Source organism: Sinocyclocheilus anshuiensis, unplaced genomic scaffold, assembly GCF_001515605.1.
Source record: "Sinocyclocheilus anshuiensis isolate Anshui unplaced genomic scaffold, SAMN03320099.WGS_v1.1 scaffold460, whole genome shotgun sequence".
Lineage (NCBI taxonomy): Eukaryota > Metazoa > Chordata > Actinopteri > Cypriniformes > Cyprinidae > Sinocyclocheilus > Sinocyclocheilus anshuiensis.
The window spans coordinates 963,819-979,652 of NW_015554101.1; the positions used below are offsets into that span (position 1 = coordinate 963,819).

At 38.1% G+C, this 15,834-nt stretch overlaps 2 protein-coding genes across 3 annotated transcripts in view; one reads left to right on the forward strand and one right to left on the reverse strand.

Moving 5' to 3' along the window:
• Window positions 1–9,613, forward strand: part of dlk2 (delta-like 2 homolog (Drosophila)) — a 28,327-nt gene extending 18,714 nt beyond the window's left edge. For both annotated transcript variants that reach the window (XM_016461844.1, XM_016461845.1), the window contains exons 3-6: window positions 1,356–1,452; window positions 1,630–1,760; window positions 3,137–3,281; window positions 8,431–9,613. In XM_016461844.1, the coding sequence (XP_016317330.1) occupies window positions 1,356–1,452; window positions 1,630–1,760; window positions 3,137–3,281; window positions 8,431–9,196 (1,139 nt within the window). In that variant the 3' untranslated portion in view covers window positions 9,197–9,613. The remainder of the gene's footprint in view (window positions 1–1,355; window positions 1,453–1,629; window positions 1,761–3,136; window positions 3,282–8,430) is intronic.
• A 1,617-nt stretch (window positions 9,614–11,230) lies between these two features.
• dnph1 (2'-deoxynucleoside 5'-phosphate N-hydrolase 1) lies at window positions 11,231–15,834 on the reverse strand. The gene is made up of 4 exons (XM_016461846.1): window positions 15,569–15,834; window positions 15,334–15,393; window positions 11,679–11,789; window positions 11,231–11,563 (listed from the first exon to the last, which is right to left on the reverse strand). Exons 1-4 carry the CDS (start codon window positions 15,702–15,704, stop codon window positions 11,445–11,447), a joined length of 426 nt encoding a protein of 141 aa, XP_016317332.1. The 5' UTR covers window positions 15,705–15,834; the 3' UTR covers window positions 11,231–11,444.

A 15,834-nucleotide genomic window follows, 5' to 3' on the forward strand; every position in this document is an offset into this window, starting at 1 on the left:
CCCCACACACACACACACACACACACACACACACATACACACCCTGCACTAACATCCACCGGAGTGCAAAACCCAATACTGGATAAGCACGGCCAAGAATGCTAAATCACTCAGTCGGGCTGGTGATGATGGAGATCGGGGTGAATCATTTCCTGTAACACTTCATAAAACTTTTCATATAAAAGTACATTTAGATTATTAAGGATGGAAAAAGAACACGCATAAACTTTCCACTCTCCCGGTCAGATGTCAGACTTTTATGAAAACATGCAACAGTTTCTCTCTAAAATTAATAACATTTTGCATTTTTTGTAATTGTAATATATATTTTATTATATTTATAATTTATTATATTTAATTTATTAATATATTTAAATATTTTATTACATATATATACACAGTGTATATATATATATATATATATATATATACTGTATTTTTTTTTTTTTGCCATTCTGGCATTGTTTTCATTACACTTTTTCCCTTCAGCATTTGTACTCATTACTCTCAATAATGAATGTAATTAGATGAACATGAATGTTTTTACTCTATTACTGTTAAAATTACTTTATATTAATCTGCAATAATGTACTTTATATTTTCACCCTGTCAGACTGACCAACATGGAGTACTGATAGTAAAGCAAATGAAAATGAAAGGGACAGTTCACCGAAAAATTTGCCGTCATTTACTCACCCTCATGTTGTTCCAAATCTGTGTGAGTTTCTTTCTTCTGCTGAGCACAAAAAGATAATTTGAAGAATCTTGGTAACCAAACGGTTTCTGGTAGCCATTGACTCCCAGTCAATGGCTCCCTGAAACATTTTTACAACAAATTATCTTCTTTTGTGTTCAACAGATGAAAGAAACTCATGCAGGTTTGGAACAACATGTTAAATGATGACAAATTTTTCATTTTTGGGTGAACTATATCCCTTTAAGATAACTAATTAAATAACATAGTTTGTCTTCCCCTGATTGTCTCTCACTGAAAGTTTGTCACAATAAATCAGCTTCCCTTCAGGCAAGATCAACGCGTATGTGCATCTTAGTATGCGCTAGCTGTTGTTTACCACTCGACATGCTACATAAGCTGTTGAAAAGTGACACTGATCGCACATGCCTTCTACAAGTGACAAACTCTCACAGACAAGCTAGAGCTTGTTATGTGATCTGATGGACTTGTTTACTTAATCTGAAGAGGACTTATCATTGAGGATTGCTGTTATGCAGTAACTTCTGAACTCTATAATGGTCAAAGAAAAGAAAAAAATAACAACAGGATACCTTACAAAAGCTAATAAAATAAGACAAATATATACCAAACTCTATGTTAAATGTACTCTTCTCTTCAGTTTTATTTTCCTCAGTAGAAACATCTCCAACACCCTCGGCCAGTAACTGCACGTGTGAGCTGGGCCATGGAAAGTGTGCTGAAACCGGTGACTGCAGGTGAGTGGGTTCATGAGAGTGAAATATGGGCTTGTGTGGCTCTCAGGCGTCATGTTGTTGAAGTATATCTGACCTGTGCAAGCCTGTTCCCGCTCACTACTATTGCAGAAGAAAACTGTAAACAGATTAATACAATGAACATGGCATGTAGGGTTAACTCTAGCCTCCGTGTGGCAGGTGTGATCCGGGATGGGGTGGACCGCAGTGTGAAGACTGTGAGCGAATGCCCGGATGTGTCCATGGCACCTGCCATCAGCCCTGGCAGTGCACATGCATGGACGGGTGGGCGGGCCGATTCTGTGATAAAGGTGATTCATTTTTGTAGATTAACCTGACAGCACTGATTATTCTGATAAAAGAAATCCAATATGATTTCCATGTATTTAAACATATATCCAAGAAATAAATGACAGGGTCGTGAAAAAGGCTAGTCGCAACCAAGGCTCTTTGGGAATACGCAACATTTCTGCAAAATCTGAAATATGTTTTGTCTGGGTACATTTTGCTGCACTTTTCAGATGACACGTCTACAAAAGGCTATAAGCTATATCATTTTTTTCTCCATTGCAGATGTGAGTTTATTAAACAGCAGAGTGAAAAAACATGCCGGGATGATATTGCGTTGCTTGTAGCACGTTTCACAACGATACACTCTAAAAACTGCTGGGTTAAATACAACCCAGTGCTGGGTAAAATAGGGACAAACCCAGCAATTGGGTTGTTTTGACCCAGCGGTTGGGTTAAATGTTTAACCCAACCTTCTGGGTAGTAACCCAACCGCTGGGTCAAAACAACCCAATTGCTGGGTTGTATTTAACCCAGCATTTTTTAGAGTGTAGTGTTAACAAAAGCAAATGTGAGATACAGTAAAAATGCATTTAAGCAACCATGCCATTTTAGCTTCCTTATACAAGACTACGAGCTCTTTTGTGGAGTGTCGTGATTCATTTTTCACAGAACTTGTACCTATGTGCTACCGAGCAAGTTTACTATGTCAGAAAACCACACTCTAAAAAATGCTGGGTTGTTTCAACCCAACTTTGGGTCAAATATGGACTAACCCAGCTGTTGGGTTACATTTTTAAATTAAATTTTTAACCCAAAAGTTGGGTTAGTCCATATTTGACCCAAGGTTGGGTTGAAACAACCCAGCATTTTTTTTAGAGTTTATACTTATGGAGCTGATTGTGTGACACAAACATTCAAATGTATTTGTTTACACACAACGCACTGGGAAAAGTGTTTCAAGGTAATAGCAAAGTATTATGTTATTCATTGATCATTTTCCCTGTAATTATCATTTTTGTGAAAAAGGAATAAAAGTTGTTGCTGTTTTACTGCCACTAGTGTTCATTTCACCTGGAAACTGCAGTGAAATTTATGGAAAGGTACATTTTTCCGATATGTAGCCGGAGTCACGTATTTACATTGAGCATGGGTTGGTCATTATTTAGTCATTTTGTATTTTATTAGTTTTCCTATTTCTATTTAACATAATTGAATTATATTTAAATAGAAATATATAAATACAATTTAATCATAATTCTTTCATTTCAGTTGCAATTGGTTCTTAAACTTGTTTTATTTCAGGTTTTATTGTTTTATTGAAGTTTTAGATTATTCATGACCTTAAGTAGCAAACGCTTTAATAGATTGACGTAACAGCGCTGACTTGTTTCCGCAGATATTTACGTGTGCTCCAGAGAGCAGCCGTGTCAGAATGGGGCTACTTGCGTCTTGAATGACTCTGGGGATTATAGCTGCTTATGTCCTGAAGGCTTTCATGGGCGGGACTGTGAACTGAAAACAGGGCCTTGCCAAAAGACCAAGTAAGTGTTTTTTTTCCCTTTCGTTTGTAATGTAAATGCATGTTTTGTGTGTTCAAATGTACTCACCTGCCTAACATCACAAAGCTGCGGAAGAACAGAGCGAGCCATTTTTAGTAGTACTTTCTGATTAAAGTGTTACAATGAACTGTTTTATGTAAGATCAGTGAATAGTGGATTGTTCATGATTTGACCTCTTTTAAGTAAACATTTTGTTAAGATTAATCTATTAGCACACAAGCCCAGACGCACTGGCACAGGCAGCACAACAGCCTGGTCAATTTGCAGCCTCCAGAGTGCAATCATGTAATTCAATGGGCTCATTACTGGCCCTGTAAGAGACTGCTAATACTGACACACTGCAGCTCGGCCCCTACTGTTCTTCCCATGAAGACCAAAACAAACTGACTGAGAGGTTTCCAGGGAAACGATGCTGCAGGACTGGACCAGTTGCAGCACAGTTTTAGAGATGACAAATTATTACTTGAAATATTACAGTATATGGTTTAGCCTGTTAACATGAATTATGTAATGGGGATGTGTTTTTCACATGTCAAAAGTTTAATATGCAGATACAGTAAACAAGCCATTCACATGGCTGGTTCCCCTCAAAATGTAAATCTTGTGACTCTTTGGAAGAACGGTTTGCTTGAGAGTTTTGACCTGCTCAACACCGGCTCAGCCAATGGCATTACATTAGGGCAGAACTTTCTGTGTGTCCGACCAATGGCAATAGAACATTAAAACAAGGATTTTAACCACTGTGGTTCCAATTCGGAGTCCTTAATAGTTCCATTAAGATTTTTTTGTTGTACTTTTGAGGAAGAAATATTTAGAGAAAAGAAATTGCATTTACATCACTCAGCAGTCTATTGCCAAATGATGTTCAGATTTCAACTGAAAAGATATAAAAATACATTTAAGGCAAAGACATGTAATACAGTTCTTTCAGATGGTGTTTACATAGGCATATTAGCAATAATTTGTAGCTCAGTGAGTCTTTTTAATTTAGTAACCACTCCTATTGATTCAGTGCTTTTCATTTACTAAAAATGCCTCATAATTTATATTTGTATTATGTATTTGGCAGCAGGGACTTAAGTCCAAAGATACGTCAGTTCTGATGTATATGCTTATCCGAATGCATAGCATTTGAAAGTATACTCCTTTTGATAACGTGCCCAAACACAGGCGGTTGCAATATAAGCACTACAAAGTTTCATCTCTATACTAGTTTTGGTACCTCTTTAGTTGCGGACAACTGTTAATCTACTCACAAAAAAAGTATTTCGTCGTCACAGCCTCCAAAAGTTTGATATTGTTCCATCTCTTCAGCCAAAGTCGCCACCAGGGGCACCAACTAATTTTAGTGGAATAAAAAAAATCAAGGTGCATGTGCATGCTGAGCATACGGAGTATGAATAATTAGAAAAACTGGACTTTTATGCGTACAGTGCGTGTATACTATGCTGATGATGAAATTTGTGTCATACTCGCTGCATGCACACCCTAGTGTAAAAACCTAAGTATATTTTGGGCTTTACATTGCATTCAAGATATACAACCAATCAGTTCATGGACTGCCTGGGAATTGAACTCATGACAATGGTGCTGCCTGCAAAGGAAGGTTAATTTGTTCATTAACCTGAACACTCTTGTTACGAGTCCAAAGTATACTTCAGTTTTGATGCAAATGATAGTGTATGTGCACAGCCGAACACTTTCAAAGTAGACTCCATTTAATACACACACTCCACACACGTGCACAAGAAACACAACAAATGTTTTTTTAAATCACAAAAAAAAAATAAAACTGGCTCACAAGTGCTATTCTTTCAGGAATTGGACTACACTTGGGTTGCTGTTATGTTGTAGTACCACTGTTGAATAGTAGTCTTTTAATGTGGTGCTTCATCCAATCGGTTTTGAATTTGTATTTTTTAAATGGAACTGGTTGTGAATAAAAATCGGTTCTCAGAAAGTTTTTTTTTTTTGCAATTTGGTGACAATAGTGGTCCAGAAATCACACACTTCACCTATAAAACCCAGCGCATTCACTAGACAACTTTCAAAGCTGTCTGAACCGTCTGTCATCACTTATGTCAGTTACAGTCAAAACTAATTTCACACTACAGGACTTGGATCGCATATTTAACTTGCTTAACATCGCTTAGCTTGGACACCTCTCCCAAATTCTCAAACGTCTTTGATAAGTCACACATAGCTTTTGTTGTCATCTCCATTAACCGTCGACAAGATAAATCAGGCCTAAAATCTTGTAGTTTGTGGGTGTCAAATACACTATATTGCCAAAAGTATTAGGACACCCCCTTCTAATGAACAAGTTTGACTACTTTAGTAATTTCCATGAGTACAAATCTTAATGTTTAAGCATATAATGATATTCTAGGGAAGTGTGTGCTTTTATTTTATAGCAACAGTTTGGACAGGACCCTTTTCTATTCTAACATGACAATGCCTCGGTGTATAAGGCAAGTCTCAAAAAGAAATGATCGACTTATGCCGGGTTCAGACTACATGATATTTTTGTCGGTCACGATAGTCAGTGTGTCAGATTACACGATTTTGACTCCTAAAATCTTGTCGTGGACAAGAAACATGTCAGACTACACGTTGCTTCCCGACCATTCATCGCGTGCCGTCTTTAACGACGCGCGTGATGTCATCGAGAAGGCGGAACTAGCGACTGACTTCCGAAAACAAGAGTGTAAACATTGCTGAAGCGCTTCCTCTATAGTTCGCCAGCATTTTTCTTTCTTTGTTCTGTCGTGGTAGTCCCTCGAAGACACATCATACAGGCAGGAGTACTGTTGCCACAGCTCCACGAACCTTTCCTCCATCTCATAATTCCACCTAGCAGCACTATCATCTCTCTTTCGTTTTGCCATGTTTGAAACCCGTGTATGAAAGAGCTTCCGTGCTGCTATTGGTCAACGTCATCAATGTGACAGACCTCGTCGTGGACGACGGAAAAAAAATTAAACATGCTAGTCATGATGTCGTGAAGCATCGCAGACGCGGAATCGGTTGTCGTCCACTATGACACAATACACGAGCTTAAACGATGGAATCTTGCGTCCCGACGCCCATTGTCGTTTACGAATCCCCACGACACCCTACGTCAAGCAAATCGTGGCAAAATCGGGCTAAAATAGTGTAGTCTGAACCGGGCATCAGTCAATTTGGAAAAACTTGACTGGTCTGCAGAAAACCAAGTCCTAATCCCAGTTGAACACCTCTGGTGTGACTTTAAATGCAGACCTTGAGCCAAAAACTCATCAACAAACACCAATGACTTGTACATATGGGTACAATCATTTTAAACACTTCCAAAACTGTTGCAACAGAGATGGAAATACAATTTGTAAATGCATGAATTGTTTCCATCTTTGTTGCCAGTTTTGGAAGTGCCTTGTCCATATAGTGTATGTACAAGTCATTGGTGTTTGTTGATGAGTTTTTGGCTCAAGGTCTGCATTTAAAGTCACACCAGAGGTGTTCAGCTGGGATTGGGACTTTGCTTTCTGCAGACCAGACAAGTGCTTCCACACGGACTGAATCAATCATTTCTTTTTTAACCTTGCCTTATACACAGAGCCATTGTCATGTTAGAATAGAAAAGGGTCCTGTCCAAACTGTTGCTATAAAATTAGAAGCACACGATTCCCTAAAATATAATTTTATGCTTTAACGTTAAGATTTGTACTCATGAAAATTACTAAAATAGTCAAACCTGTTTATTAGAAGTGGGTGTCCCAATACTTTTGGCAATATAGTGTGTTAATTAACATTACATAACAATGGGCAATACATTTGTTTGCTACATTTATAAACTCTAATGTTAGTTAACTGTTATTTGTCACTTCATGTTAGCGGTAGGTTCATTCAGACGTCTTCATAATACTTTATATGATACACAAATTTATAATATCTCTAAATTGTTAACATAATCAAAACATCTAAAAATGTTATTTAGTGTAAAATCTTAAGTTACTGTGAGAATAAATGTTATATTGCTAGTAAAATTTCAAGATGAAAAATTACTTGGCTGAAGCAACTTAGATGTACTTGTTTATCCATACATACATTTTTAGTGTGTATCGAATATATTACATCTTGCTTTTGAGGAACGTTTATCAGTTAGTCTCTTAATCGTCATTGTATTGCAATGTATTCTAAGCATATTTTTGGCCTCCACATTTCATATTTTTGCTCAGTTTAGACCTTTTTGATTTCGTCTATTCAGACTGTTATTTCAAATGACCAGCTTTACAGGGTAAACAAATACAACTTTTGATTTTAGTAATGTATCATTAAATGTTGATATTAACATAAACTAAGATTAATGAATGCTATGTTTTTCAGTATTAGTTCATGTTAACTTATATACAGGTGCATCTCAATAAATTAGAATGTCGTGGAAAATTTCATTTATTTCAGTAATTCAACTCAAATTGTGAAACTCGTGTATTATCTAGTCTAACACAACAACGCCTCTGTGTATAAGGCAGGGTTCAGAAAGAAAGGATTGATTGAGTCAGTGTGGAAGAACTTGACTGGTCTGCTGTGACTTTAAATGCAGATCTTGAGCCAAAAACTCATCAGCAAACACCAGTGACTTGTACATATGGCTACAGTCATTTTAGGCACTTCCAAAACTGTTGCAACAGAGATGGAAATACAATTTGTAAATGCATGAATTGTTTCCATCTTTGTTGCCAGTTTTGGAAGTGCCTTGTCCATATAGTGTATGTACAAGTCATTGGTGTTTGTTGATGAGTTTTTGGCTCAAGGTCTGCATTTAAAGTCACACCAGAGGTGTTCAGCTGGGATTGGGACTTTGCTTTCTGCAGACCAGACAAGTGCTTCCACACGGACTGAATCAATCATTTCTTTTTTAACCTTGCCTTATACACAGAGCCATTGTCATGTTAGAATAGAAAAGGGTCCTGTCCAAACTGTTGCTATAAAATTAGAAGCACACAATTCCCTAGAATATCCTTATATGCTTAAACATTAAGATTTGTACTCATGGAAATTACTAAAGTAGCCAAAACTGTCCATTAGAAGGGGGTGTCCCAATACTTTTGGCAATATAGTGTATTTTCAATTCTTACGTCTATTGCTGCAGGTCCCCCTGTAAGAATGGCGGTCTCTGTGAGGATCTGGGTGGTTACGCTCCAGAACTGTCTTGTCGATGCCTGGCTGGCTTCACGGGGCCCCGCTGCGAGACCAACATGGATGACTGCCTGATGCGCCCCTGTGCCAACGGTGCCACCTGTTTGGATGGCGTCAACCGTTTTTCCTGCCTGTGCCCTGCGGGTTTCACCGGCCGTTTCTGCACCATCAACCTGGACGACTGCGCCAGCCAGCCCTGCCTCAACGGAGGACGCTGTATAGACCGAGTCTCCACCTTCCAGTGCTTCTGCTCTCCAGGATTCACTGGAAGAACTTGCGAGATTCCCATCTCGGAGTCGGGACCTCAAGCGGTGTCTCCGTTCAGGGGCGAAGGAGACAGAGTTACGCTGAGCAAACCCACCCCAGTCAATCGCTCCCACAGGACCACTCCTAGTGGGGATGAAAGACGCTCGTTCAAAATCTCAGTGGTAACTCAGCATGGGGCGGAAGGGCTGTCAGAGCTGCAGCTCATCATCCTGCTGGTGTTGGGGGGCATGACTTTGGCCATGGTGGCGCTAACAGCTGGTCTGGTGCTGCGCGGACATTGCCAGGACCGATCGGCTCGCTGTCAGTGCAGACCGGCCCCCGTTCACCATCGCCCATTCCACCGATGCCGGACAAACCCTGTGCCCGTGCAACAGGAATGCAAGATCAGCTTCCTCCAGTCTCCGGCTCCAGCTGAGCTCGAGAAGAAGAGGCTGAACACCGACATCATTTAGCCGCAGAGATCATGCAGCTGCTCTTGTTGAAGTAAAAGGCCACTTCTGACCTCTTAAAAGATAAAGACGGTACTCATGAATCCGAGAGTTGGTCGCTGAAAGCTGGTGGTCATTATCCAGAGCGATTACACAGAAATAAAGAACCAATTAGTAGTGTTATTTTATTAAAGATGCCACAAGTGAGGCATGTAGTGCTGAGGGAACATTAGGTCAGTTAGAGTCAACATGAAATCAATAATGCTCGTACCTGGTCTTGGAAAATTTTTCTAAAGTTAAGAGATGCTTGTCTGTGTAATATTTCATCAAAAATGTATTTACTCTGCCTCTGAAAAAACATTTTGCTCTCACCAAGCAATATTTTTGCTGGAAACCCTGAACCGTGGAGTGTCTTAATGCCTTCCTGAATCTATTTCCTCCCCCAATTTTAAAATGTTTTTTTATTTATATGAAATTAAAACATTTTTTTCTGGTATTTTATTTTGGCCTTTAACCTTTTTTTCCTCAAAGGCAACGTATGAGACAAATGCTTTCTAGCTAACAGTAATCATGCAATCTTGGCCACCAGGTGCCAAATTTTTTTACATCGAAAAAAAAAGTTAACATTACAGTAAGGTCAGTTAACATGGACCAACAGTGAAAAATTCTTCAAAAGCATTTATTAATGTTCATTTCAACATTAGTAATTAAATTCAAAAGTATCTGTTAATATTATTTAATAGGCCTAAGCTAACCTGAACTATATACTAATAACAACTAAGATTAATAAATAATAATGTAAAAAATGTATTTCTCATTGATAGTAACTTTTAGTAAATGCATTAACTATTGTTAACTAATGGGGTCTCTCCTAATGGGGAGTGTAAGGTTTTACAAAAATATAAATAAAATAAATAAATAAAGATAATTATTTTAGAGGAAATACTTTCTTAGGGCTTCAGGGCTTTCTTAATTTTCATTTGGAGAGCACTTTTCAATATCCAGTCAGTTAAAAATGAATTAAATTTAATCACACCTTACCTTTTTCTCATTTTAATATACTGTATCACCTGGGAATACAGTATGTCACATTATGAAGGTAAGGTGGGTTGCAAATGCTGTTTCATATTGACTTCAAGGTACACACCGCCGGAGAGCCACTGTATTTGTTGATATGACGTCTGTACTCAGAGTAAACAGTAGCACTAATGGGCTGCATGTAAAATAAAGGGAAGCACTGAACCACCCAAATATATCAAAACTTCCATTGTGTGTTACATTAGTACTGTATGTATATAATCAAGCCATATTACTAAAAGCGCTTTTAATTTCAGGTTTATGTGTAGCCATTTTCGCCAAGTGTTCAAACTGTAAAATATTTCAATGTGCGTGAGTATATACCAAGTAAGTTTTATTCTTTGAGTATTTGCTTTATGAACGCTTTTTTAAATGACAATGTAATGTTCCCTTTAACATTATATTGATGGTCTTTTAAGCAGTATAGTAATATGAATTTCATGGGATGATTTTTGTGATACATTAATAACAGTATTCTTAAGTGTAAATATAATTTATGTAATTTATTGGTGAAATGTATATTTGTTTTTTATTGTAATGTGCATTTTTATACAGATCTGTGTGTATTAAAGTTTTTAACTGTGTAATAGCTGACCTCCATGTCTAAATCACAGCCATGAACTAAAACAATGTCTTTGTATTGCAGTTGTCATGATTAAATTAACGTTTTTATGCAACATACTACATCCCTTTTATCCCTGAATCTGACTATCACATAATGCATGACATAAACAGTGCCATAATGCCTGACTGACACATTTTTGAGCCGGGAAAAAAATAAAATACTATTTGCTTTGTATTGTGACATTCTGAAATTGTGAACTTGTGAATTTAATTAACCTACTTTATCTGTGCACTTTGAATGCTTTAGTAAAAAGACATCAAGTGACCTCTGGTGGACAATTCAAAACAATGACAGTATGTGGATCTCAACCCTTTCTCTGGATACTCCCCACAGTGTGATATTTATGAACCATCATTTATTTACTGTATATTACCCAGTGTAACACCAGTGTTTAGCTGAAAAAGATTTATTCACATGTAAGTAACAATACAGCGCTTAATTTACATTTTCACTGAAAATGTAATATAAAATGCCCACCAATGGAAGACAGTCCTACTGACTTTCTAAAATGAGAGGAGAAGCATATAGAAACATATAGCTTATCTGTTATGATTTGCTGAAATGTGCTCATCAATTCTTGGCAATATTATCAAAATATTTCTCCAAGATACTCTCGACTTCATCCTCTGTGTAGTCCTGGACTTGGAAGAGCGAGTTTGTGGATGCTCCTCTGATCATGGCAGACAGCACTGGAGGGTGGGAAATTAAAAATATCTATGTGGATATCTATCTAAACATCTGGGTGAATCTCATAAAACCTGTCAAAACCAGGGTCACATTTGATGTGGGAGAAAGTCTTAATACCTTTTCCAGAAGAAGGTCTGAAGAGACAGAAAACCCTTTTGTTGAGTGCCACAGCTCGGCCGAGCTCATAACCAACTCCTAAAGACGGCTGTGTCACCTCAGCTACTATCACTGAGACAGAGAGAGAAAACCGCACTGAATCACTGAGAATGTGACGGAGCCTGATACAACAGAACTAAGACAGTCAAGAGCAGCAGAGAACATGGTTAATGATAAAAAGTTTAAAGGGGTCATATGACATTGCTAAAAAGAACATTATTTTTTTGTATTTGGCGTAATGCAATGTTTATGCGGTTTAAAGTCCAAAAAAACACATTATTTTCCACATACTGTGCATAATTGTTTCTCCTCTATGCCCTGCCTTTCTGAAACGCGTCGATTTTTTTCTGAAAAGCGAGGTGTGCTCTGATTGGCCAGCTATCCAGTGCGTTGTGATTGGCCGAATACCTCAAGCGTGTGACGGAAATGTTACGACCCTTACCATATTGTGATGCCTTGTCCCGGCACGACGAGACAAAACCAATAAAACCCATTACAAACGAGGCATTTGTTGCATCCAGTGGGGACATAATTACGGATTATAATGACATACTGTCTTTTTACGCGTTGCATCGCACCACGTAAACATAAAACCATGTCTGCATTTGTGATCAGAGAAATGACAAACAAGCGCTACTCTACAATGCTCAAAACTCGCGTTTGAATCGTCAGTGGCAAATTCACGAACAGCTTGTAACACTCCAAAGAGAAAGAAAAACTTAAAATCGCATCATATGACCCCTTTAAAGTAAAAGACCTTTTATTATAATTGTAAATACATCCTTCTTTAGGTTGTGATACGTTTCTTTTTTATTTTTATAATGTAAATGTAAGAACAACTTAAAATATGTATATGTAATATATGTATTATACTTGATTTTCCATAGATACTTTTTTTGAAAAATCATGTAAAATTTGAGTCAAATATAATCCATCAGGCTTTTGAGGAATATTTATTTTTAAATCTCCCATAATTGCATTGCATTGCATTGTATGTTTTGCCCCACAATAAAATAAACTAGAGCTTTGAACATGCATTCATATTTCATCTTATTAAAGGGGTGGTTCACTGGGTTTTTTCTAGGCTTGATTGTGTTTATGGGGTGCAGTGTGTTAGCCCAGTGTGTTGTGATTGGCTAAACCGCTTCTAGTGCGCGTCTAATTGTCCCGCCCCTCTCCTCAGCGGCATGTGCTCCGGTTGTATTGTAAACAACGGCGTCGTTAATATCGCTTATCAGTTTGAGCCCGATTGAGAAGCAGAGGATGTTATTGAAGAGGATCGTGCAGAACCTGTGCAAGCACGGCTTTTAATGGTAGGCCTATGTTTTTTGTTTGTTGTTGTCTCATACTTTTAGATAAGCTGTTATTTGTAAATGCTACTGCTTATGTTAGCTTTTAATATACGGTTTTATCCTGATTAAAGCTTTAATACAGTACGGCAACTGCACGCGCGTCCATGTTTAACGCTTCTCATAGCTATGTGAAAATAAAATTTTCACATAGCTAATAAAATAGAGAGAGAGAGAGAGAGAGATGCAGAGCAGGGGATGCGAGAAACAAGATTAAGAACCGCTGCTTTAGAACATTGATTTTGAAACTTGTGAATCCATTAGAATCGTTAGAAGACAGAATCGCGATTCATATATGAATAGATTTTTAATGCACCTCTAGTTTTCTCTTCCTCTTCTCTAAAGCAGCGCAAGCCTCGCCCCCTTTGCTGCCTTTTCCCGAGGGCGGGGTTTATCGGGAAGTAACTCGTTGTAGTCCCTACCAGCAGTTTTTGTAGGCATTAATCTGCCAGAATCTTAAAAGTTGATATCTCCGTTTGCATTGAGCTTTCAGCTTCGTAACTTTGCAGATATTGTTATGCTCAAACAGCAACATTACACACTAACTAACGTTAAAAAAGTGAAATCACAATGAACCACCCCATTTAGACACACTACCGGGAGATATAGAGAGACAACTCATATTTATATGCATTTTATGTAAGTAGTTTGTTATATTGTTATAAAGACCTCATTGATTCTCATTGAAACAGAATTTCATATTACTTTTTGGCCATATAAATATCAGCAACTGCAGCAAATTGCATATTTTTGCTCAGTTTGGGCTTCTAAATTAAAATGTTATTTACTTATTTTAGTTTTATTTATTTTTTAAATGTAACGGTTTAGTGTACTTATGGACAAAATATATATATATATATAAAAAAAGTATTTTATGCATAAGTGTTTTGTATCATATTTGATACATAGGGATTTTATGGTCCATATAGTACGGAACCAAATAAATACATTTGGACTATTTCATGACAGGCTTTGCAGGGTTAATTATCATCATTAATGCACTTTGCCTCTTTATATTATATAAAATATTTATCTCACAATGGTCATTTTAATATGCTACAGTGGCCCCATGAAGTACTTAGACCAGTGGTCTCAAACTCAGTTCCTGGAGGGCCACAGCTCTGCAGAGTTTAGCTCCAACTCACACCTGCTTGGAAGTTTCTAGTGATCGTGAAGACCTTGATTGGCTGGATCAGGTGCGCTTGATTAGGGTTGGAGCTAAATTCTGCAGAGCTGTGGCCCTCCAGGAACTGAGTTTGAGAAAACTGACTAAAGCCCTATTCACAGGGGATTAGTATTACCTGGTGACCTCCAGTCATTTGTAATAATTGCGGAGGTTGTCTGTGATCTTAATCCCGTGCGAATCGGCCATGTCTGTAATTTGTAAAGTAAAAATTCCCCCGCAAATGACCTACCATATTTCGCCGAACACCGAGGTCCTGTGATAATATTAATCCCATGCGAATCGGCATCTCTGTGATTCGGCCAGCATTTGACGGGTCGTATATCATTTTTCGAGGTTTTTGTTTGCTGTGCGCCTTTTTATCCATCTTCCGCGAAGAATGGAGCTGCGTTGGAGTGTTTGATAGTATTTTGGGTGCTGTCATCATATCGCTACACCATACAATTTGCAGAAAGAGAAAGCTGAAAAGATTTTGAGGTTAATGTGTTACAAATAAATCAAGCATAAAGCTTGAGATATTATTTTAACCTGGTGAAATGTAAATGACAGCGCGCACGAAACTATATTAGTTTATTTTTTTTAAAATCCATCTGGACCATAGAACGGGACTCTCAAAGCCTTGACATCCGGGTATCCGGGAGACAAGTCGGTAAATTCGAGTAAAATCACAGGCTTCGCTTATCAGGTGTGAATGCACCACACGAAATTCAGAGGTGGGGGGGTAATGTCAAAATCACACAAGGTCCCCAGATAAAACTAATCCCATGCGAATAGGGCTAAAGACACAGCAAATCACAATTAAAAATGAATATTACTACACTGGATAACAAAATATCAAGGTTTTCATATGGGGTTTTGGTGACTTTAGTGGAAGTATGAAGTCGGTTCTGCTCAAAGTTCACACAGGTGTAGAGAACCACATTCATTTCATTTGATCACTTGAAACTTTTGTAAACGTTTTGTGAAATGTATAAATACCACTTGATTGAAAACGGTTGACTATATTATTACAGTTCCAGAGGAACAACACGTTTAAATACAATGAAGAATGTCAAAAGTATGAACATGTGCCATGATCTCTCACCATCAGACACCATCAGCCACTCCAGATCTCGATCATGAATGGCTTGATCTCCATCTTCACCTGGACCAAGCACACATGTTCAGTGCTGACCTGCAATCCTCGATATAAGGACTACGCGATTATTTGCAGTTGTTCACACACACTAAACAATGCTAGACGGATACATATTTAATAGAAATATAAGCTCTATAAGAGGTCGCGCAACTCTGAGAGAAAGAGAGCAGAAGTGAATCACCTTTTTCAGACAGACTGCCAGAGCTCACGTGCTCCGTCAAAACCGTGCCATACTGCTGCAACTTCTTCACGATTCTCTGGTAAAGATTCACGTCTTGTCTCCCTCCGCGGATGCTTCCACAAAAATATATGTTCATACTTTGCGAGTGTCTTCGTCCTCTTTGATAATAATACAAGAGTGGTTTTCCTTGACAGGAACTCACAGCTTTCTCCGGAAAAAGCAAGACAACCCGCAGGTCATTTCCCGCGCAAACACACACGTGCAGA

What these genes read in the sequence shown, in the direction of transcription:
- dnph1 (XM_016461846.1), bottom strand. Translation starts at nt 15,704, where the DNA reads ATGAACATATATTTTTGTGGAAGCATCCGCGGAGGGAGACAAGACGTG. An exon ending in TGGCAGTCTGTCTGAAAAAG is followed by an intron (nt 15,394 to 15,568) that starts GTGATTCACTTC and finishes TGCTTGGTCCAG; the next exon opens with GTGAAGATGGAGATCAAGCC. An exon ending in GTGGCTGATGGTGTCTGATG is followed by an intron (nt 11,790 to 15,333) that starts GTGAGAGATCAT and finishes TCTCTGTCTCAG; the next exon opens with TGATAGTAGCTGAGGTGACA.